Source organism: Nerophis lumbriciformis, linkage group LG38 (assembly GCF_033978685.3).
Source record: "Nerophis lumbriciformis linkage group LG38, RoL_Nlum_v2.1, whole genome shotgun sequence".
NCBI lineage: Eukaryota > Metazoa > Chordata > Actinopteri > Syngnathiformes > Syngnathidae > Nerophis > Nerophis lumbriciformis.
In genome coordinates, this window is record NC_084585.2 from 9,765,581 (window position 1) to 9,791,068 (window position 25,488).

The 25,488-nt window shown below is 39.2% G+C and overlaps 1 protein-coding gene across 2 annotated transcripts in view; it reads right to left on the bottom strand.

Moving 5' to 3' along the window:
- LOC133578368 (aryl hydrocarbon receptor-like) overlaps positions 1–25,488 on the bottom strand; it is a 106,133-nt gene that overhangs the window by 29,104 nt on the left and 51,541 nt on the right. For both annotated transcript variants that reach the window (XM_061932742.1, XM_061932743.1), the window contains exon 3: positions 3,874–4,025. In XM_061932742.1, coding sequence (XP_061788726.1) covers positions 3,874–4,025 — 152 coding nt within the window. The remainder of the gene's footprint in view (positions 1–3,873; positions 4,026–25,488) is intronic.

Sequence of the window (25,488 nt, forward strand, 5' to 3'; positions counted from 1 at the left end):
AAATATTACAGCAAAAATCATATGGGTTGATTGACATGTTTATTCTGTAAGCTAACTTCAATAGTTTGAAATTATTTTGACAGTTAATGCCAGTTATCCTGTCAACCTTTCACAAGACTTCAATTTGTTGATTGAAAGTATAAACAGTATAAACACTTTTTACAGTAAACAAATGGTAAAACAGTACTAAACAATTCCATTAAAAAAAAAATTGGTGTCATTATTAACTTTCTGTCCAAGCTTGTATAATCTACTGCCTTGTTCAATTGTAAAAAATATTCTGTGCCTAAAATTCACATTTCTATCACAATTATCATACTGTAAACATGGTAAGCTAACTTCATTAAAATTAATAGTCCTGTCAATAGCATGGAATTACAATTCAAATGTAGTTTTTTTGTAAGCCTTTCAAAAGAATTCAAAATATGAAAAATTAATGAAAATTAATTTAAGCCATCAGACACTTGAAAAGTGGCACATCACATCTCTAATGTAATCATTTCAACTTTTCAACAGAAATAGCACTGCAAAAATATTAAGGACATACTTCTGTATTTTGGTAGTTATGCTGTCAACATTTAACAAGATTTCTTCAACTTGGACTTGAAAGCATAAATAGTATAAACACTTTTAACAGTATAACAGTATTAAACAATTCCAATAGATAACATTGGTGTCATTACCTTTTTGTGGCTAAAATCCAAATGTATCCAAAGAATCTGTTTGGGCAACGAAAAACGTTGAAATTAGACATTAGACTTGTGTTTTTTTTGTCCCAACGTGGTTTTTTACATCGCTAATTCCTCCGTGTCCGATCGAAAAATCTTGTCTGCACAAGGTGCAATTCGCGTAGTTTTCACCCTTTTTGGAACGGATAATTATTCCCGGATAGGCTTTTGAATATTCTTCACGGAATGACTGCAGTTTTCTTTTCGGTTTAAGACTCGTTTGCGATTTTTCTCCGGCTGATTCCATGATCGTTCGCTCGTTTGGAAACAATGGCAACAGGTGCCTCGTGCTTGGCAGCGGTGCTATAAGTAGCCTCGCGCATGGCATTCGGAATGGCTCGATAGGAAGTTACGGGAAGCAGTGTCGATTGTCATTGTTGTTACGCGATTTCGTGAATAAAACTTAAAAAAAAAAAAAATATTTTAATTAATGAAAAACCGTATTTTTTACCACTGCAACCGTAACCCGGAATAGGTTGATGAAAACCGTACTAATTACGGGAAAACCGGAGTAGTTGGCAGGTATGGAACAGCAGGCCAGGGTGCAGAAGGAGAAGCTGCCACACCTCTCCCACTGGGTGTGAAGAAACAACGTAAATCATTAGGTAGTTTCTTCAAAAAACAAAGTCAAGACGATGAAGAAGATGCCTCACCTCTCACTGAAAGGCAAAAAGTGGAAAATGAGCTGGAAAGCTACCTAAAATGCCTGGATGCCGACAGTGAGTCTGACCCCCTTGAGTGGTGGAAGGTATAAGAGCGCAAGTTTCCCCAGAATGTCGCAGCTTGCCAAAAGATACTTGTGCATTCCAGCCACCAGCACCCCCTCTGAAATAATTTTTAGTACTGGGGGTAATATTGTGACATGTACCAGGGCAGCCTTAAAACCTGGGATGGTCAATCAGCTTTTTCTTCCTTGCACAAAATCTGCAGTGAGGCAATTGTTGAGTAACTTGCAGTGAAGCAGAGTTTGAGTTGTTGCAGCCAGTGAAGCAATGGTTGAGTAGTTGCTTGAGTTATTTTTTTTGTATGCTGAAGTTGGTTTGATTTTTTCATAAATGACTGAAGAGGGTAACAGGTTTGTTTTGTCACAGATGTTCAGACGCAAGTTTATTCCGATGTTTACAATATTCCATACTTGCCAACCCTCCCGGATTTTCCGGGAGACTCCCGAAATTCAGCGCCTCTCCCGAAAACCTCCCGGGACAAATTTTCTCCCGAAAATCTCCCGAAATTCAGGCGGAGCTGGAGGCCACGCCCCCTCCAGCTCCATGCGGACTTGAGTGACGTGTTGACAGCCTGTTCTCACGTCCGCTTTCCCACCATATAAACAGTTAATGATCGAGGGCGAGTTCTTGGTTTCTTATGTGTGTTTATTGTTAGGCAGTTTCATTAACGTCCTCCCAGGGCGGTAACAACACACAACAACAGCAGTCAAGTTTTCGTCCCCCGTAAAGCAGTTCGTCTGCCGTAAACAGCAATGTTGTGACACTTTTAAACAGGACAATACTGCCATCTACTATACATGCATATGTGACCCACCCATAATGTGTCACATTTTTGTGTTGATTTATTTATTTTATTTTGTGGTTTGAATTCGTTTTTGGAGCTGTCATTACACATTTATCAGTATTCACATTGGTCAGTAGGGGGCAGTAAGGCGTTTCTTCCAAATTGAACGCTATCACCTGCAGACCGGAAGTGTCTTGTCATTCTGATGAGAGCGACCAGTCTGTGAACAATTGAAACGTCCTGTGTGCTTTTTCCTCCTGTATAGCAGGTTAGTTTTGGTGAATCAACTCACTGAATAATATCCATGTGATCTTTATAAGTTTAAGTACACATTCTGATGGTGGAGCCTAACTCTAAAGTGTTTGTGAGTTGTAGTTTGTATTTGTGAATGAATCCAGTGCACAGCTGCAGTAATCAATACAAAAAGGCGACGTGAGTGCGCAATGTTTATATAGGAACTTCTGATCCTAATTCAGACTCCCAAATTAAAGCTCCCGTTTTCTTATTGATTTTATAATGTATATTTGTATAATGTGTGTGTTCTGAAATAGTGACAGAGAATAGAACAAGGATGGACAATTCAACCCTTAACTCAACAATGAGTAAATGAGTGTTATGTGTGTGTATATGTGTAAATAAATGAACACTGAAATTCAAGTATTTCTTTTATTTATTTATATATATGTATACATATATATATATATATATGTACCCCGCCTTCCGCCCGATTGTAGCTGAGATAGGCTCCAGCGCCCCCCGCGACCCCAAAGGGAATAAGCGGTAGAAAATGGATGGATGGATATATATATATATATATATATATATATATATATATATATATATATATATATATTTATATATATATATATATATATGTAATAAAAAAAAAATATATATATATATATATAGCTAGAATTCACTGAAAGTCAAGTATTTCTTATATATATATATATATATCTTAACCCCCCCCCCCCCCCCCCCCCCCGACCACGCCAACCCCACCACCTCCCGAAATCGGAGGTCTCAAGGTTGGCAAGTATGCAATATTCTGTAAGACATGCTTGTTTCTGCTTGCTTAATGTGACTGTTATTTATTTGCATATATTGTTACCAATATGGCTTTAAAGCCTGAGTTGTACACTACTAATTTCTTAATTACAATACTTTGCACATTTTGTTGGATTAAGCATTTATTTAATGTCAATATTTGCACATCGACCAGTATTTTCATTTATTTGACTGTTTTTCATAATGCTGACCTCGTTCTAAAGGTTAAAGGTTATATTTAAAATAAAAGTATTTAAATTCAGCCTTTTTTCTCCTGGTCTTTATTTAGAATCGTTTTTTTTTTTTTTATTATCAATAATTATCGACATCGACTGATATGAAACACTTATATCGTGATACATTTTTTAGTCATATCGCCCAGCCTTAGATATATATTTTTTTTTTAACAGTGTATGTAAAAAAAAATACATATAATAATCAAATGCATAGGCCATTAGGTAATATCATGAGGCAAATCTTTCGTATTCATCTATATTCACTCTTACAAACGGCCCTTTTAGGGCAGCCATAATTGCGACGTGGCCCTCAATGGAAATAAGTTTGACGTAGAGGATCCATCAGACCTCACCTGGAGGAGCAGGTCTCCCTCTGAGAAGCGAATCCCATCAATGGAAGTCACCAGGGCGGTGGTCGGTGTGGATGTGCTCTGGACTTCTTCCTCCACCATGAGGCTGGGATGGCTGTGCCAGCTTGACCTAGTCGGCCCATTTTTGAGGGTGGCTGTCATGTGAAGAGATAAAGAATGGTTTTAGGTTAGTTTCACTGTGCAGAGCAGGGCTTGCCAACTAACTTAAGCTGCATTTAGAAGTCGACTAATCGTTAAGAAAATCGTTGACTAATCGTCCATCAAAATTATTTATTTATTAGCCTTTATTTAACCAGGTAAAATCCCATTGAGATCAAAGATCTCTTTTCCAAGGGAGACCTGGCCAAGAGGGCAGCAGCAAGGTTACATTAAAAACAGTAAACAAATACATAAAACATCACATTTACAACATTAAAACTTGCTCACATGACACATGTGCATACAGACAAGGTAGACTGCAATCCTTTCACAGAAGCTTTAAACTCATTCAACGTAACTAGGGTTTGAAGTTTAATGTTCGATTGTAGGTTATTCCAAGCCTTCGGTGCTGAAAACCTAAATGCTTTCTTGCCCAGTTCAGTTCTTACGTTGGGGACGACAAATTGCAGAACATTCATTGAACGAAGATTGTGACTTCCTTGTTTCTTTGTTAAAAGACAAGACAGATAAGATGGAGTGATACCCAGAATGGTTTTGTAGATGAAAACATAGATTGAGGCATCGAGCACATAAAGATGTCCAGTTAACCATTGAGTATAACACACAATGGTGAGTAAGGGGAGCGCAGTTGGTGATGAATCTCAGTGCCCCGTGGTACACACTATCCAGCTTGTGGAGACAAGCAGCAGTAGCATTCATGTACAACACATCTCCATAGTCAATAACAGGTAAAAAGGTTGTTTCCACCAATTTCTGTTTCACAGTAAAAGAAAAGCAAGACTTGTTTATATAATAAAATCCCAGTAAAAGTTTCAGTTTTTTTACAACATACTGAATGTGCTCCTTAAAACTCAAGTGGTCATCAATTAAAAATCCTAAATATTTAAAAGCAGATACTAACATAATTTGTTGCCCATTTCTTGTGAAAATGTTCTCACACAGTGATGATCTTACAGTTTTTGATGTGGTAAAGAGCATACACTTTGTTTTCTCTGCATTTAAAACCAGTTGAAGATAGCAAAGTTGTTCTTGTACTCTGTCAAATGCATGTTGTAGATATTTAAAAGCCTCAGCAAGAGTGGGTGCTGTGCAGTATATGACAGTATCATCAGCATAGAAATGGAAAGTTGAGTTCGGAATATTCTGTCCAAGATTATTTATGTAAATAGTGAATAATAAGGGGCCCAACACAGAACCTTGAGGGACACCCTTTTTCACTTGCAGTACGTCCGAGGAGGAACCTTCTATCTGAACAGCCTGAGTTCTACTTGTGAGGTCATTTGCAAACCATCCAACTGCTTGCTGAGAAAAACCAATAGCTGAAAGACGTTTGATTAAAATGACATGATCAACAGTATCAAATGCCTTTGAAAAGTCAATAAAGAGGGACAGACAGCACTGCTTCTTGTCAAGAGCTTCAGTTACATCATTTATAAACTTCATAGCAGCAGTAACAGTACTGTGATTTCTACGAAAACCTGACTGAAATGGTGACAGAATAAAATTGGTGTCCAAAAAGTCTTTTATCTGTTCACTGATAAGGGATTCAAGCACTTTTGCCAGAACAGAGAGTTTAGAGATCGGTCTGTAATTATTTAGATTACTAGGGTCACCTCCTTTTAATAGGGGGATTACAAGGGCAGATTTCCAATCCAAAGGGATTTCATTTGAAATTAGAGTAAGGTTAAAAATGTGAGTCAGTGGTTCAGCTATAATTTCAGCTGCTAACTTTAAAAAGAGCGGCTCCAACTTATCTGAGCCAGCTGGCTTTCTAGGTTTAAGTTGTTTTAGAGCCCTCGTGACCTCTGTTGTGGTAAAGGGCGTAAAGTTAAAAACCTGGGTATTTTCAACGGTTAGCGGAGCTTCAGTAGAGTTGTCAGAATTGTAGAGAAAACCAGAGGAAATAAAATGATTATTAAAATGACTACCCATTTCTCTTCTGTCACTTACTCTGACACCATCAACAAGTATACTAGGCGGACAAAGATTTGATGATTTTCCAAAACTTCTGAAAAATAATCGTTAGTTGCCGCTAACAACATAATGCTTTTGTGTAGTTATTTGCACTATTGACTGTATTTGCATATGTAATAAAAGAGAATATTGGTGGTACTTTGTTGGCATTGGAACATTTGTTTTGATTATAATCAGGATTGTTAAATTGTTCACAAATAGGTTCGTTTTTTAAGTTTGTATAACATATTACAGGCAAAATTTCAGAAACAAGTAAAAAGGATCAGTATCTTGTTCCCGTTGACGCTGGTGTATGAATGTGAAGGAATGTTTGGTGGTGGTTGGAGCAAATTGGCAGCCACGTTTCTGTCAATTGACCCCAGGGCAGCTGTGGGACTACAGATGTAGCTTACCACTGTTAATGTGGACTGAATGAATGATGGGTTCTCAGTTCTCAGGGTAAAGCGTTTTGAGTGTCCAGAAAGGCGCTATATAAATCTACTCCATTATTATTATAATTATTGGTATCAACATTTGCAGTATCACCCACCCCTAACGGAGTCCATCTTAGCTTCTTCCGACTCTGGGCTAAATGCAGATTACAGACATAACCACAAAATTACCCATTGGCCTGAACAAGCTGTAGTGGGTATGCAACTATTTTTGAAAGACAAGTACCGTGTGGTGGATGAAGGCCACAGACCAACTCACTTGAGCTGCTTCATTTCTTGTTGCGCTGAACGGAATCATCAGTATGGTAATGTACATTGGTTTTACAACCATTTCCTGTCACGTCTGATTGTGTGTGCTGGCGATGAACCCCTCTAACTCTGACCCGCTTAGGTCGATAACCCGAGCTTCATGGAATGGGTTTCCATGGCCGAGCAGCTGCATCTAAGCCATACATCAATGCAAAGCGTGGAATGCAATGGTGTAAAGCACGTCGCCACTGGACTCTAGAGCAGTGGAGACGCCTTCTCTGGAGTGATGAATCACGCTTTTCCATCTGGCAATGTGATGGATGAGTCTGGGTTTGGAGGTTGCCAGGAGAACGCTACATTTCGGACTGCATTGTGCAGAGTGTGAAATTTGGTGGAGGAGGAATTATGGTGTGTGGTTGTTTTTCAGGAGTTGGGCTTAGCCCCTTAGTTCCAGTGAAAGGAACTTTGAATGATCCAGGATACCAAAACATTTTGGACAATTCCATGGGATGGCACTTTAAGTTCATGTTTCATAGGCTCACCTGCACTGGCTTCCTGTGCACTTAAGATGTGACTTTAAGGTTTTACTACTTACGTATAAAATACTACACGGTCTAGCTCCATCCATACTTGCCAACCTTGAGACCTCCGATTTCGGGAGGTGGGAGGGGGCGTGGTTGGTGGGTGGGGCTGGGGCGGGGGCGTGGGCGTGGTTGGGGATTGTGGTTAAGAGGGGAGGAGTATATTTACAGCTAGAATTCACCAAGTCAAGTATTTCATATACGTATATATATATATATATATATATATATATATATATATATATATATATATATATATATATATACATATATATACATACGTATATATATACATATTTATATATATATATATATATATATATATATATATATATATATATATATATATATATATATATATATATATATATAAGAAATACTTGACTTTCAGTGAATTCTAGCTATATATATATGTATAGATATATATATATATATTTATTTATTTTATTATATATATATATATATATATATATATATATATATATATATATATATATATATATATATATATATATATATATATATATATATATATATAAAAGAAATACTTGAATTTCAGTGTTCATTTATTTACACTTATACACACATATAACACTCATCTACTCATTGTTGAGTTAAGGGTTGAATTGTCCATCCTCGTTCTATTCTCTGTCACTATTTTTCTAACCATGCTGAACACCCTCTCTGATGATGCATTCTGCTTCGTCTCCTTGTTGTGTGCGCAGTTGTGCACTGCACTCTCTAAAAGCCCTAGATGTTATTGTCACATATGCATGTACAGTAGATGGCAGTATTGTCCTGTTTAAGAGTGTCACAACATTGCTGTTTACAGCAGACAAACTGCTTTACAGTAGACGAAAACGTGACTGCTGTTGTTGTGTGTTGTTACCGCGCTGGGGAGGACGTTAATGAAACTGCCTAACAATAAACCCACATAAGAAACCAAGAACTCGCCCTCCATCATTCTACAGTTATAACGTCATTGGGCAGGCACGCTGTTTATATTGTGGGAAAGCGGACATAAAAACAGGCTGTCGACACGTCACTCAGGTCCGCCTGAATTTCGGGAGATTTTCGGGAGAAAATTTGTCCCGGGAGGTTTTCGGGAGAGGCGCTGAATTTCGGGAGTCTCCCGGAAAATCCAGGAGGGTTGGCAAGTATGGCTCCATCCTATCTTGCCGATTGTATTGTACCATATGTCTCGGCAAGAAATCTGCGTTCAAAGAACTCCGGCTTTTTAGTGATTCCCAGAGCCCAGAAAAAGTCTGCGGGCTCCATTGGGGCTCCAGTACTCTGGAACGCCCTCCCGGTAACAGTTAGAGATGCTACCTCAGTAGAAGCATTTAAGTCCCATCTTAAAACTCATTTGTATACTCTATCCTTTAAATAGACCCCCCTTTTAGACCAGTTGATCTGCCGTTTCTTTTCTTTTCTCCTCTTCCCCCCTCTCCCTTGTGGAGGGGGCAGGTGGGGGGCACAGGTCCCATGGCCATGAATGAAGTGCTGGCTGTCCAGAGTTGGGACCCGGGGTGGACCGCTCGCCTGTGCATCAGTTGGGGACATTTCTGCGCTGCTGACCCGTCTCAGCTCGAGATGGTCTTCTGCTGGCCCCACTATGGACTGGACTCTCTCTATTATGTTGGATCCACTATGGACTGGACTCTCACTATTATGTTAGATCCACTATGGACTGGACTTTCACTAATATGTTAGATCCACTATGGACTGGACTTTCACAATATTATGCTAGACCCACTATGGACTGAACTTTCACAATATTATGCTAGACCCACTATGGACTGGACTCTCACTATTATGTTAGATCCACTATGAACTGGACTTTCACAATATTATGTTAGATCCACTATGGACTGGACTTTCACTATTATGTTAGATCCACTATGAACTGGACTTTCACAATATTATGCTCGACCCACTCGACGTTCATTGTATCCGGTCTCCCATAGAGTGGGGGTTCACCCACATCTGCGGTCCTCTCCAAGGTTTCTCATAGTCATTCTCATTGACATCCCACTGGGTTGTCAGTTTTTCCTTGCCCTTATGTGGGCTCTGAACCGAGGTTGTTGTTGTGGCTTGTGCAGCTCTTTGACACACTTGTGATTTAGGACTATATAAATAAACATTGATTGATATGTGAGTAAAGCCAGGTGGCCAAATACTTGTGGCAATGTAGTGTATGTTAAATAGCAGAGTTAACATGTGGTCCACTGCAAATAAATGCATGTATGGGAAACATTAAAAATACATGTCAGCTAACAGTATCAGCCCTCACTGTATCTGGGCATTTCCCAACATATTGCGCTTTCTTTATCTGAAACCCAAGAGCTGAATGCATCGATTGTTCTTCGACCCCTTTGGAGTATAGGAGCAACACTCTTTTTCTCCCTTTCATTCTTGGCTGTGAGATCTTTCTTTCTCATGCTCCTCACTGGGCATGTTCGGGCATGAAGGGCGAAAACAGAAAATTCTTGTCATCTATTTCTACTCTCATTGCAGTCCTAATAGTAAGGCCATGACACTGTCGTCCAAGTGGTCTGGGGCACAAAGCTAAGTTGTAAATGCATGCTTCAATGAGTGTGGGTGGAAGAATTGGCATAACACCTCAACTTTAAAGGGGCCCAACTATGCAAAACCAACGTTCCTTACCTATTTGTGTCTGATGGTGTGCATTTGGGATCTGCATAAGTTCCAAAAATGTAAAATCACACAATGGTGGCATTGCAGAAATACTTATAAAACAATATTAATTACCTTCATATTTCTTCTCTGAGAGCCTTTTGGAATTTGCTCTGTCCTAGGATTTTTTCTGACTTGAGAAGTCAGCGGATTGTCCTTATGGTAGAAATTTACCTAAAGTGCTTTACGTGAGTCTGCCATTGTAGTCCTACGCTGTAGGATGCATATGCAAAAGTGCAATATATTTATCTGTACACTATATATATATATATATATATATATATATATATATATATATATATATATATATATATATATATATATATATATATACACACATATATATACACATATATATATACACATTTTTATACACATATATATATATACACATTTCCTTCTCTGCATGAAAGTTTAAAAGTAGCATATATTAATGCAGTATGAAGAAGAATGATTTAATGTAGACATGCAAGCCTTGAAAGAAAATTTTGAAAATCAAGACTACATTTCCTGCAAATGGGTGCATTTCTACCCTATATTTTAACTTTAGATTTATTCTCATATCAAACTCTTTTGGCTGTCTTTTTGACACTTACATCCGGCGCCCCCCTACACACCCTGGATTATAAATAATGTAATTAATTCAATGTGATTATCTTGTGTGATGACTGTATTATGATGATAGTATATATCTGATAGTATATATCTGTATCATGAATCAATTTAAGTGGACCCCGACTTAAACAAGTTGAAAAACTTATTGGGGTGTTACCATTTAGTGGTCAATTGTACGGAATATGTACTTCACCGTGCAACCTACTAATAAAAGTCTCAATCAATCAATCAAAACACATAGAATCATCATACTGCTGTGATTATATGCATCAAGTGTTCATTCAAGGCGAAGGCAAAATATCGAGATATATATCGTGTATCGCAATATGGCCTTAAAATATCGCAATATTAAAAAAAGGCCATATCGCCCAGCCCTAGTTACAATGATGCCATTTCTGTTTGTCATGTATAATTTTGTCTATTTTGTGTTTATCCTTGAATAAACAGGTCAGTTTCTTGTTACCAACCATTGTGTATTATTCAAACTCCCCTAATTCAGCTGGCTAGTTGTTATCAAGAGTACTAAAACCCTTTTCAACATGATTCTGACAACTAAGTAGGCTAAATAACTTTAAACTTTAATACATGCTCGGATAGGCCAGTATCGGTATCGGTCAGTATCGGTATCGGATCGGAAATGCAAAAACAATATTGGTATCGGTTCAGAAGTGCAAAAACCTGGATCGGGACATCCCTAATACACATATATATACATATATATACACATATATATATATATATACAAATGTACACATATTGTAGCTGTTGCTGAGTTTGCATGCTTTAAATATGTGTCATAAATAAATAAATATTAATAAATAAGTTAATGATGCAGAGTTATAAAATATTATTAGAAAATGTGTGATTGTAAAATCTCCTGAGCAAAATGTAAATGTATTGTGTTAATTGTGTTGCAAAGCGGAACGATTGTTGTGATGTTGCGACCCCACGGACAGTAAATAAGGCAGAACAGGCAAGAGGGGAGCTTGAGCACGTTGTCTTCAGCTCCTCAAAAGATTTAAGTGTATTCGATGATTTGTGCAAAACTTCAAGCAAGTGAACCTCTTTTCGTTACAAGCAGCCAACGAGGTATTGTATTTTTGTAATTTAATTTCTTTCTGAGTGTTTATTGATGTGAAATCAAAGTCTGATGTATTGTACTGTATTTTGTAAGTTCTCACGGCGTGTTGGCGTGTCGGCGTGGATGGTGTGTACAGCAAGAAGGAGGAGTCAATAAACGCCCGTTTTACAAAAAATAACTTTCCTGTGTTGCCGTGTACCGAAAGGAGCTACACATATATATATATATATATATATATATATATATATATATATATATATATATATATATATATATATATATACATATACATACACACATATACATATATATATATATATATATATATATATATATATATATATATATATATATATACATACACATACATACACATACATACATATATATACACACACACACATATATGTCATATATATATATATATATATATATATATAATATATGTGTGTGTGTATATATATATATATATATATATATATATATATATATATATATATATATATATATATATATATATATATATATATATATATATAAATGTTTACGAAACACTGAAGATCAGAAAGGTGCTCTAATTATTTAGAAAAAAATTGATGAAAATGAGGCTCACAGTATTTGTTATAAAGTTGCTGTTTACTTCTCCTCTTTCCTAAAGACAAACAGTGTATGCACGCACACACATACACCAACAAAGCCTCGCGTGCGAACTTTCAACCCCCAGCATCCTGAGTAAGGAAGGAGGCCGGTGGAGGAAAAGATATAAACCGTTCAGCAGTGTGCATGCACACGCACACGCACACACACACGCACACACACACACACACACACACACACACACACACACACACACACACACACACACACACACACACACACACACACACACACACACACACAGTGATAGGATAGCAGCAACACATCTGATATACACTGAGGGAAACAATTACTGGGTCTGTTGATTTTGTAAGTGTACTCCCTAACAAAGGCATAAATATCCATAGTTTCAGTGGTAGGTTTTTTTAGTCAGAATATCAACATAAAAAATGTCCAATAAACATTTTAAATAAAAGTGCGTAAAATGGTGGTGATGGCATAAAATAAATATTTAAAACCCTACCAACCAGCAGGAATCCTGACCGTGCCAGACTGGTCAAGTGCCCACACTGCAAAAAGTGAAATCTAAGTAAGAAGAAATATGTCAAATAAGGGTGATATTTGCTTATTTTCTGTCTGATAAGATAATTCTTCTCACTAAGCAGATTTTATGTTAGAGTGTTTTACTTGTTTTAAGGGTTTTGGTCCTAAATGATCTCAGTAAGATATTACAGCTTGTTGCTAAGATTTGATGACCTATATTGAGTAAAACATGAATGAAACTAGAATATCAACTGTTGCAAAGCTGTGTCATCAACACTCACAAGTATAAAACTACTTTTTTAAAGTAATCATTTCTTATTTCAAGCATGTAAAAAAAAAAAAATCATGACTTTGACACAATTGTGTCTCATAATTAAAACAGATGACAGCCAAATGGACTTTGTTGTTTTATTTTCAATGAAACAATAGAAAATACGTACTCATATAGTAGTACAGTAATTAGTGAGAATATACCTATTTTAAGGTATTTTTGGGTTCATTGAGGTTAGCTAATTTTACTTGTTTTGGAAAGTCTTGACTAGACAAATTTTCTTGTTCTATTGGCAGATAATTTTGCTTAGTTCAAATAAAATACCCCTCATTTTTGAATTTTTTTTTTTCTTGTTTTTGAACACTGACTTTTTGCAGTGTATCTCAGCTACATTCAGGCGTAAGGCGGGGTACACCCTGGACAAGTCGCCACCTCATCACAGGGCCAACAGATAGACAGACAACATTCACACTCACATCCACACACTAGGGCCAATTTAGTGTTGCCAATCAACCTATCCCCAGGTGCATGTCTTTGGAGGTGGGAGGGGCCTATCCCCAGGTGCATGTCTTTAAAGGTGGGAGGGACCAATCCCCTGGTGCATGTCTTTGGAGGTGGGAGGAAGCCGGAGTACCCGGAGGGAACCCACGCAGTCACGGGGAGAACATGCAAACTCCATACAGAAAGTGTGGAGTTTGCGGTGCGCCCTTTGGTCCGGAAAATAGGGTACTTAAAAAACACTAAAAAAAACTACCCTGGTGTAGTATGTCAACTTTTGACCAAACTGTATATGTGTCCAGGCTACACTTTTTTTTTCCTGAATTCCAACATGAGTGAGACTTCTTCCCTCTCTGCACTGCAAAAAGTCAGTGTTCAAAAACAAGGGAAAAAAATACAAAAATAAGGGGTATTTTATTTGAACTGAGCAAAATTATCTGCCAATAGAACAAGAAAATCTGGCTTGCCAAGACTTTCCGAAACAAGTAAAATCAGCAAACCTCAATGAACCCAAAAATACCTTAAAATAAGTATATTCTCACTAATAACAAGTGCACTTTTCTTGGTAGAAAAAAAATACCTTTTTGCTCAATATGTTGAAAAATATTCTTAAATGAAGTAAATGCTAGTGCCATTATCTTGACATAATGAAACCAGCAAACTTATACTAAAAACTAATTTATTGTTCTTAATGGAAAGGCAACAAGGCAAGCGCTTGTTACTCTCGGGGCCTCCTAGCCGCTCAGGCAAATCATATTGTCTAAATATGCATTTTTCCATCGATAACATGACATCATCGTGCCAAGTGCGTGCCCTTTCAGTCAATTAGTGCGCATATATATATTATATATACATTAAAAAAATTAATTGTAATTTTGAAGAATTCATCTGAATGTGCATGAACTATTTCTGTTCAAAATTGTTACAAATGTCACATGTTAAATGTTTAAATATTAACTGTCAGTTTACTGTACTGTGCCAACTGTACTACTATATGAGTACCTATTTTCTATTGTTTCATTGAAAATAAAACAGCAAAGTCCATTTGGCTGTCATCTGTTTTAATTATGAGACACAATTGTGTCAAAGTCATGATTTTTTTTTTCATGCTTGAAATAAGAAATGATTACTTTAAAAAAGTAGTTTTATACTTGTGAGTGTTGATGACACAGCTTTGCAACACTTGATATTCTAGTTTCAAGCATGTTTTACTCAATATAGGTCATCAAATCTCAGCAACAAGCTGGAATATCTTACTGAGATCATTTAGGACCAAAACCCTTAAAACAAGTAAAACACTCTAACAAAGTCTTATGTATGGCCGTGCAAGTCCCGGGATGCCCAAAATGTCCATAACACACCCAGCCGAGTCCCACGGAGAAGGGGGATAAAAGTTGGAAAAGTCGGCAAAAGTCCCAAAAATGTTCAAAATACCTACCCAGGTTCCAGTCCCACAAGTCGGCCGGGATGCCCACAATGTCCAAAACGCGCCCAGCAAAGTCCCACGGGAAGGCGGGGAGAAAAGTGAGAAAAGTCGGTAAAATGTTCAAAAATCACACCTTAAGACTTGTGGCACTCCATGTGGGACTCGAACCTGGGTAGGTATTTTGAACATTTTTGGGACTTTTTCCGACTTTTATCCCCCCTCCCCGTGGGACTCGGCTGGGTGTGCTATGGACATTTTGGGCATCCCGGGACTTGTGCGTCCGGCGGCGGGACTCGTAGAACTGGAACCCAGGGAGGTATTTTGGACACAATTGGGACTTTTGACCATTTTGGCCGCCTTTTCCCCTCTTCTTCCCCGCCTTCCTGTGCACCATTGCTGGGTGTGTTTTGGACATTTGGACAAAAATAGTTTCAAGCATGTTTCACTCAATATAGGTCATCAAATCTCAGCAACAAGCTGGAATATCTTACTGAGATCATTTAGGACCAAAACCCTTAAAACAAGTAAAACACTCTAACAAAGTCTTATGTATGGCCGTGCAAGTCCCGGGATGCCCAAAATGTCCATAACACACCCAGCCGAGTCCCACGGGGAAGGGGGATAAAAGTTGGAAAAGTCGGCAAAAGTCCCAAAAATGTTCAAAATACCTACCCAGGTTCCAGTCCCACAAGTCGGCCGGGATGCCCACAATGTCCAAAACGCGCCCAGCAAAGTCCCACGGGAAGGCGGGGAGAAAAGTGAGAAAAGTCGGTAAAATGTTCAAAAATCACACCTTAAGACTTCTGGCACTCCATGTGGGACTCGAACCTGGGTAGGTGTTTTGAACATTTTTGGGACTTTTGCCGACTTTTCCAACTTTTATCCCCCCTCCCCGTGGGACTCGGCTGGGTGTGCTATGGACATTTTGGGCATCCCGGGACTTGTGCGTCCGGCGGCGGGACTCGTAGAACTGGAACCCAGGGAGGTATTTTGGACACAATTGGGACTTTTGACCATTTTGGCCGCCTTTTCCCCTCTTCTTCCCCGCCTTCCTGTGCACCATTGCTGGGTGTGTTTTGGACATTTGGACAAAAATAGTTTCAAGCATGTTTCACTCAATATAGGTCATCAAATCTCAGCAACAAGCTGGAATATCTTACTGAGATCATTTAGGACCAAAACCCTTAAAACAAGTAAAACACTCTAACAAAGTCTTATGTATGGCCGTGCAAGTCCCGGGATGCCCAAAATGTCCATAACACACCCAGCCGAGTCCCACGGGGAGGGGGGATAAAAGTTGGAAAAGTCGGCAAAAGTCCCAAAAATGTTCAAAATACCTACCCAGGTTCCAGTCCCACAAGTCGGCCGGGATGCCCACAATGTCCAAAACGCGCCCAGCAAAGTCCCACGGGAAGGCGGGGAGAAAAGTGAGAAAAGTCGGTAAAAAGTTAAAAAATCACACCTTAAGACTTCTGGCACTCCATGTGGGACTCGAACCTGGGTAGGTATTTTTTAACATTTTTGGGACTTTTGCCGACTTTTCCAACTTTTATCCCCCCTCCCCGTGGGACTCGGCTGGGTGTGTTATGGACATTTTGGGCATCCCGGGACTTGTGCGGCCGGCGGCGGGACACGTGGAACTGGAACCCAGGGAGGTATTTTGGACACAATTGGGACTTTTGACCATTTTGGCTGCCTTTTCCCCTCTTCTTCCCCGCCTTCCTGTGCACCATTGCTGGGTGTGTTTTGGACATTTGGACAAAAATAGTTTCAAGCATGTTTCACTCAATATAGGTCATCAAATCTCAGCAACAAGCTGGAATATCTTACTGAGATCATTTAGGACCAAAACCCTTAAAACAAGTAAAACACTCTAACAAAGTCTTATGTATGGCCGTGCAAGTCCCGGGATGCCCAAAATGTCCATAACACACCCAGCCGAGTCCCACGGGGAAGGGGGATAAAAGTTGGAAAAGTCGGCAAAAGTCCCAAAAATGTTCAAAATACCTACCCAGGTTCCAGTCCCACAAGTCGGCCGGGATGCCCACAATGTCCAAAACGCGCCCAGCAAAGTCCCACGGGAAGGCGGGGAGAAAAGTGAGAAAAGTCGGTAAAATGTTCAAAAATCACACCTTAAGACTTCTGGCACTCCATGTGGGACTCGAACCTGGGTAGGTATTTTTTAACATTTTTGGGACTTTTGCCGACTTTTCCAACTTTTATCCCCCCTCCCCGTGGGACTCGGCTGGGTGTGCTATGGACATTTTGGGCATCCCGGGACTTGTGCGGCCGGCGGCGGGACTCGTAGAACTGGAACCCAGGGAGGTATTTTGGACACAATTGGGACTTTTGACCATTTTGGCCGCCTTTTCCCCCTCTTCTTCCCCGCCTTCCTGTGCACCATTGCTGGGTGTGTTTTGGACATTTGGACAAAAATAGTTTCGAGCATGTTTCACTCAATATAGGTCATCAAATCTCAGCAACAAGCTGGAATATTTTACTGAGATCATTTAGGACCAAAACACTTAAAACAAGTAAAACACTCTAACATAAAATCTGCTTAGTGAGAAGAATGATCTTATCAGACAGAAAATAAGCAAATATCACCCTTATTTGAGATATTTCATCTTACTTAGATTTCAGTTTTTGTAGTGTGAGTGAGACTTCTTCCCTCTCTGTGGCACAAATGATCCCTCTGGGCTCAACAAAACCACTTTGAACAGACCCCCACCACCACTAACACACACATAAACAAACAAACACACACACACACACACACACACACACACACACACACACACACACACACACACACACACACACACACACACACACATTCACTCTCTTGTCCAAATAAACTCTTTACACGCAACTCTGCTGGCTGCCTTCCCAACCCGTCTGCAGCTCACAGCACCTGTCAGTCAGCAGCCTGGTACCCTGCCAGGTACTGTCAGGATCCATGACTGACTCAGGAACTGACTCACTGATTGACTCATGAACTAACTTTGTGTGTCTTTCTGCGTGTGTGTCCTGTGTTTGTGTGCGTGCTTCCGATCTTTAGTGACTCCCAGGCACGATAGCAGAAAAAGCCAAGGCTACAGTCCATTAGGTATAAGGTTCCAACCTTTATTGCAGACAGCTGCTTGTTATATCAGTGTTTTTCAACCTTTTTGGAGCCAAGGCACATTTTTTGCGTTGAAAAAATCCGTTGGCACACCAGCAGCAGAAATCATTAAAAAAACGAAACTCAGTTGACAGTAAAAAGTCGTAATTGTTGGATATGACTTTAAAGCATAACCAAGCATGCATCACTATAGCTCTTGTCTCAAAGTAGGTGTACTGTCACTACCTGTCACATCACACCCTGACTTATTTTGAGTTTTTTGCTGTTTTCCTGTGTGTAGTGTTTTACTTCTTGTCTTGCGCTCCTATTTTGGTGGCTTTTTCTTTTTTTGGGGTATTTTCCTGTAGCAGTGTCTTCCTTTGAGCGATATTTCCCGCATCTACTTTGTTTTAGCAGTCAAGAAGATTTCAGTTGTTTTCATCCTTCTTTGTGGGGACATTGTTGATTGTCATGTCATGTTCGGATGTACATTGTGGACGCCGTCTTTGCTCCGCAGTAAGTCTTTGCTGTCGTCCAGCATTCTGTTTTTGTTTACTTTGTAGCCAGTTCAGTTTTAGTTTGGTTCTGCATAGCCTTCCCTAAGCTTCAATGCCTTTTCTTAGGGGCACTCACCTTTTGTTTATTTTTGTTTTCAGCATTAGACACCTTTTTACCTGCACACTGCCTCCCGCTGTTTCCGACATCTACAAAGCAATTAGCTACCGGCTGCCACCTACTGATATGGAAGAGTATTACACGGTTACTCTGCCGAGCTCTATACAGCACCGACACTCAACAACAACACATCATTTGCAGACTATAATTACTGGTTTGCAAAAAATATTTTTAACCCAAATAGGTGAAATTACATCATCTCCCACGGCACACCAGACTGTATCTCACGGCACACAAGTGTGCCACGGCACAGTGGTTGAAAAACACTGTGTTATACTACACCATTCTTTCTCAGTTTCCTCACCACCGCATCTTCTCTGGACTGTCATGCAGTGTTTCTTAACCATAGAGCCCCCTTAAAGTTAAAGTAAAGTTAAAGTACCAATGATTGTCACACACACACTAGGTGTGGCGAGATTATTCTCTGCATTTGACCCATCACCCTTGATCACCCCCTGGGAGGTGAGGGGAGCAGTGGGCAGCAGCGGTGGCCGCGCCCGGGAATCATTTTGGTGATTTAACCCCCAATTCCAACCCTTGATGCTGAGTGCCAAGCAGGGAGGTAATGGGTCCCATTTTTATAGTCTTTGGTATGACTCGGCCGGGGTTTGAACTCACAACCTACCGATCTCAGGGCGGACACTCTAACCACTAGGCCACTGAGCAGTGGTCCCCATCCACCGGTCCGCGGACCGGTGCTGGTCCGTGACCAGAGGTGGGTAGAGTAGCCAGAAATTGTACTCAAGTAAGAGTACTGTTACTTTAGAGATTTATTACTCAAGTAAAAGTAATGAGTAGTCACCCAAATATTTACTTGAGTAAAAGTAAAAAGTATGTTGTGAAAAAACTACTCAAGTACTGAGTAACTGATGATTAACATACACACACATATCATATATATATATATATATATATATATATATATATATATATATATATATATATATACACATACATTGATATATACAGTATATCATTTATATTTATTTATTTTGCCGTTTTTGTTTACATGTTAAAGGTGTTTTAATGAATATACATGCATGTTTAACATATAGATTCCTTTCTTTCATGAAGGCAAGAATATAAGTTGGTGTATTACCTGATTCTGATGACTTGCATTGATTGTAATCAGACAGCAGTGCTTAACGTCCACGTTTTCAAATGCAGGAGAAAAAAAGTTCCTCCTTTCTGTCTAATACCACATGAAAGTGGTTGGTTTTTGGTATCTTATTTGTCCAGCTTCCATATTCGTTTTCACACACTTTACAAGAAATATATTGGCGGCAAATTCCGTAGCTTGCTAGCTTGTTTGCGCTGGCTTTCGGAGACTCTTATTTTGAAAGCGCAGGCGCGATGGAGCGGCACTTTTATTGTGAAGACAGGAACTGTGCAGTCAGTCTTTAGGCTTGTGACGGGATGTACGGTTGAAATAAAAAAAGTGTCTTTTTTCCTTCACACTTTTGATTGATTGATTGAAACTTTTATTAGTAGATTGCACAGTACAGTACATATTCCGTACAATTGACCACTAAATGGTAACACCCCAATAAGTTTTTACACTTGTTTAAGTCAGGTCATGTGACCGCCTGGCTCTGTTTGATTGGTCCAACGTCACCAGTGACTGCATCTGATTGGTGGAACGGAGTCAAACGTCACTAGTGACTGCATTTTATTGGTGGAACGGAGTGAAACGTCACCAGTAACGCAGGCACTTTGAAGGTCTGTCTGACAGACCAAAACAAACAAAGCGTGCATTAACAGATCGATAAAAATTAGTAGCGAGTAGCGAGCTGAATGTAGATAAAAGTAGCGGAGTAAAAGTAGCGTTTCTTCTCTATAAATATACTCAAGTAAAAGTAAAATAAGTTGCATTAAAACTACTCTTAGAAGTACAATTTATCCCAAAAGTTACTCAAGTAGATGTAACGGAGTAAATGTAGCGCGTTACTACCCACCTCTGTCCGTGACACATGAAACATGAAATCATTTATAAAGGACTGCATTTCCTCTGACTTAACTTTGACCTGTCCCACTAAACACACCAATAAGCTTGTTTATAGATGTACAATAAAACTCCTCATAGGAGTTATAACTGTGTAACATGACACATTGCACATTCATGAACATATTATATATAAATGTGGCAGATTGTAGCAGAAGGCTGATTTCCATCTGCATCGAAAGATCCAAAATGCAAACGAAGGTTGAGCAAACGAAAGAGAAAGTATCATCGATCAGATGGGAAACAGGTCAAACAGGCTCAATGGGTTTGTTGACGTGCAGGTGTGCCACTTGCTTTTGCAACTGCTGATGCAACTTTCCAAATAAAAGTAACAACTAATGTAATAAAAATACAAAAAACACCCCTCCAAGCACCTTTGGAAAGTGGAAAGCGTGCAAGCAACATAACAGGTATCATTTATACACACACATCAATCAGATAACTGACTGATACTTAATTATCTCAATATTTTTACACTTCTATTCGAAGTCTCATTTTGCATGCGCTGGATGTAATTAAAACAATCAAACAATTCTCCACAATGCTCGGCAGTAGGGATGTGACAATATCAAAATCTCCCGGTACCAGATCGGCATGGTTTTAAAGCCACGGTACGAGATTATTGTGGTATTATAAATAAAATTAGGACTTGGTAAATATAGCATAGTGTGTCAAATAAAGTGGCAGGAATGTTGCGGATAGACACACTTACTGTAATTAAACACAAACACATGTTCTAATCACATTTATGATTACAAACATGTATTTTAAGTGCAATAATACTGCAGGAACAGGAAGTGTTTCAAGTAAGTTTAGTTTAGTGTTCATAAACAGACAACTTTAACAGTTTAAAGGGGAACTGCACTTTTTTTTGGCTATCATTCACAATCCTTACTACCGTATTTTTCGGACTTATACTCAGGAGCGACTTATGTGTGAAATTATGAACACATTGTCATGACTTGGTCCTGGGGTTTAGTTTTTATCGAAGGCAACGGAAAGTTGGCTCGGGCGAGACGGGAATGCAGGTACATTTTTATTCAAACTACAAAAAATACAAAACAAGGAAGTAAACAAAAGGCGCGCACAATGGCGGAGAACACACTATGAAACCAAACACTTGCACAAAGGCAAAAACTATGAACAACAAAAAAAACTAACTGTGGCAATAATAAACAAAACTTACTTGGCATGGACAAAAAGGAGCAGCGTGAACGATGGACATGAAAAAAAGAGTCAGAAATGTGCAGAAGCATAAATGTGGAGATGTCACCAGAAAGACAAACTGAAAACACTGAACTTAAATACTACAGACATGATTAACGAAAACAGGTGCGTGACTCAAAACGTGCAACAGGTGCGTGACGTGACAGGTGAAAACTAATGGGTTGCTATGGTGATAAACAAGAGTGCACAATGAGTCCAAACGTGGAACAGGTGAAACTAATGGGTAATCATGGAAACAAGACAAGGGAGTGAAAAGCCAGAAACTAAAGAGTCCAATAACTAAACAAAACATGACTTAAAACAAAACATGATTACACAGACATGACACACATTAGCGTAAAATATCAAATAATATTATTGATCTCATTCACGTAAGAGACTAGACGTATAAGATTTCATGGGATTTAGCGATTAGGAGTGACAGATTGTTTGGTAAACGTATAGCATGTTCTATATGTTATAGTTATTTGAATGACTCTTACCATAATATGTTACGTTAACATACCAGTTGGTTATTTATGCCTCATATAACGTACACTTATTCAGCCTGTTGTTCACTATTCTTTATTTATTTTAAATTGCCTTTCAAATGTCTATTCTTGCTGTTGGCTTTTATCAAATACATTTCCCCCAAAAATGCGACTTATATATGTTTTTTTCCTTCTTTATTACGCATTTTCGGCCGGTGTGACTTATACCCCGGAGAGACTTATACTCCGAAAAATACGGTAAAATATGGCATGTACGAGGTGGCTAACAATGAAGCAAACGGGAGTCTATAAAGCCCTACAAAAACTATACAAAAAATGCCAACAATACTTCATTTACATGTTGTGACCTGATTATTAACCAAGTATTAGTGATACTATAAGAGCTAACGCTAAGACTTCGGTCAACACTTTTTCCAGCTCTTGCAGGCGCCGTCGATCAGTGCAACCAATCACCAGCAGATATTAGCTCCCATTGCTTATAGGGATCATTATATCATTTTCCCCCCCACATTTAAATTTGCATTTAAACACACTTCATTGTGGTTATTTGGTAAAAATGTTGCCCAAATTATGTTTTACACACCATCTTCAAACCCCTTTATGACCGTCCCTACTGTTTTGTGGCCGGTCTTGTTTACGTGCCTCCACTTCGACTGCGTCTCCTCCCCGCCAGCAATGCTGTAGTTTTTAGTGAAGTGAAGTGAATTATATTTATATAGCGCTTTTTCTCTAGTGACTCAAAGCGCTTTACATAGTGAAACCCAATATTAAGTTACATTTAAACTAGAGATGTCCGTTAATATCGGACTGCCAATATTATCGGCCGATAAATGCTTTAAAATGTAATATCGGAAATTATCGGTATCGGTGTCAAAAAGTAAAATGTATGACTTTTTAAAATGCCGCTGTGTACACGGACGTAGGGAGAAGTACAGAGCGCCAATAAATCTTAAAGGCACTTCCTTTGCGTGCCGGCCCAGTCACATAATATCTACGGCTTTTCACACACACAAGTGAATGCAACGCATACTTGGTCAACAGCCATACAGGTCACACTGAGGGTGGCCGTATAAACAATTTTAAAACTGTTACAAATATGCGCCACACTGTGAACCCACACCAAACAAGAACGACAAACACATTTCGGGAGAACATCCGCACCGTAACACATAATAAGCACAACAGAACAAATATCCAGAACCCCTTGCAGCACTAACTGCTATATTTTTTGCAAAGATTAAGATTGTACGGCGTAAGCAGCCACATCATGATGATTTTCTACCGTGCCATTGTAGAGAGCATCATTAGATACGGGATCACCTCATGGTTTGGCAACCTAACCGTTAAGCTAAAAAGCAAACTGGCCGGCATGCATAAAACGGCAATGAAAATCGTAGGGAGGAAAGAATATGAGCCTATACAGAGCATCTATGAGCAGGCAGTTAGGAAAAAAGCTAAGAAAATTATTTCCAACTCACAACACCCACTCTTTCCTGAATATGGAACCCTGCCATCAGGGAGAAGACTCCGGGTCCCACTATGAAAATCTAACCGCCTTAAATTATCATTTGTCCCAGCCTCCATTAAGCTGACCAACAATGTGCAATAGAATTGTAATACATAGGTTAGCACTTTTTTAGCACATAGCACTTTAGCACATAGCACTTTAGAACTAAGCACTTTAGCACACAGCACTTTATCCATGAGCTCTAGTGCAATGCACATTGGTACTTTATCTTTATCTCCATACTGTAGATTTTATGCCTACATCAAAGTGCCACCTATGTCTATCAAGCTCCATGTTCTGATGTTTAAATGTTAGTTGTATGGTTGTGGTTGTGTCTGTGCTTGTGTTTTTGTTCTGTTGTTTTTGGGTATGTTAAGAAAGCAATGATGCACTGTGCCCAAGACAAATTTCCCCGCGGGGACAATAAAGTTGAACCTTGAACCTTGAACCTTGAACTCTTCCGGGACGCTACAATATACACTCCCCGCCCACCTCAACCTCCTCATGCTCTCCCAGAGAGAGCATGTCCCAAATTCCAAGCTGCTGTTGTGAGGCATGTTAAAACAAATAATGCACTTTGTGACTTCAATAATAAATATGGCAGTGCCATGTTGGCATTTTTTTTTCATAACTTGAGTTGATTTATTTTGGAAAACCTTGTTACATTGTTTAATGCATCCAGCGCGGCATCACAACAAAATTAGGCATAATAATGTGTTAATTTCACGACTGTATATATCGGTTGATATCGGAATCGGTAATTAAAGGGGAACATTATCACAATTTCAGAAGGGTTAAAACCATTAAAAATCAGCTCCCAGTGGCTTATTTTATTTTTCGAATTTTTTTTAAAAATTTTACCCATCACGCAATATCCCTAAAAAAAGCTTCAAAGTGCCTGATTTTAACCATCGTTATATACACCCGTCCATTTTCCTGTGACGTCACACAGTGATGCCAATACAAACAAACATGGCGGGTAGAACAGCAAGGTATAGCGACATTAGCTCGGATTCAAACTCGGATTTCAGCGGCTTAAGCGATTCAGCAGATTACGCATGTATTGAAACGGATGGTTGTAGTGTGGAGGCAGGTAGCGAAAACGAAATTGAAGAAGAAACTGAAGCTATTGAGCCATATCGGTTTGAACCGTATGCAAGCGAAACCGACGAAAACGACACGACAGCCAGCGACACGGGAGAAAGCGAGGACGAATTCGGCAATCGCCTTCTAACTGTCACACCGCGGTGAGGGAAGTCTTGTCTTGGTTTTTTCTGTCTTGTGATCTACATGTTTTATTTTGAAAAGCAACTCCTCTTGTTTCAGATCACGGGTCCTTCCTCTTGTGTCACCAGTCTGACGTCATTCCTGACCCTTGATTGTTTCCACCTGTTTCCCATTACCCTCATGTTCTTTATAAGCCCAAGCCTCCCCTTGTTCTGTGCCAGATTGTCTCGAGCTTTCGTGCCT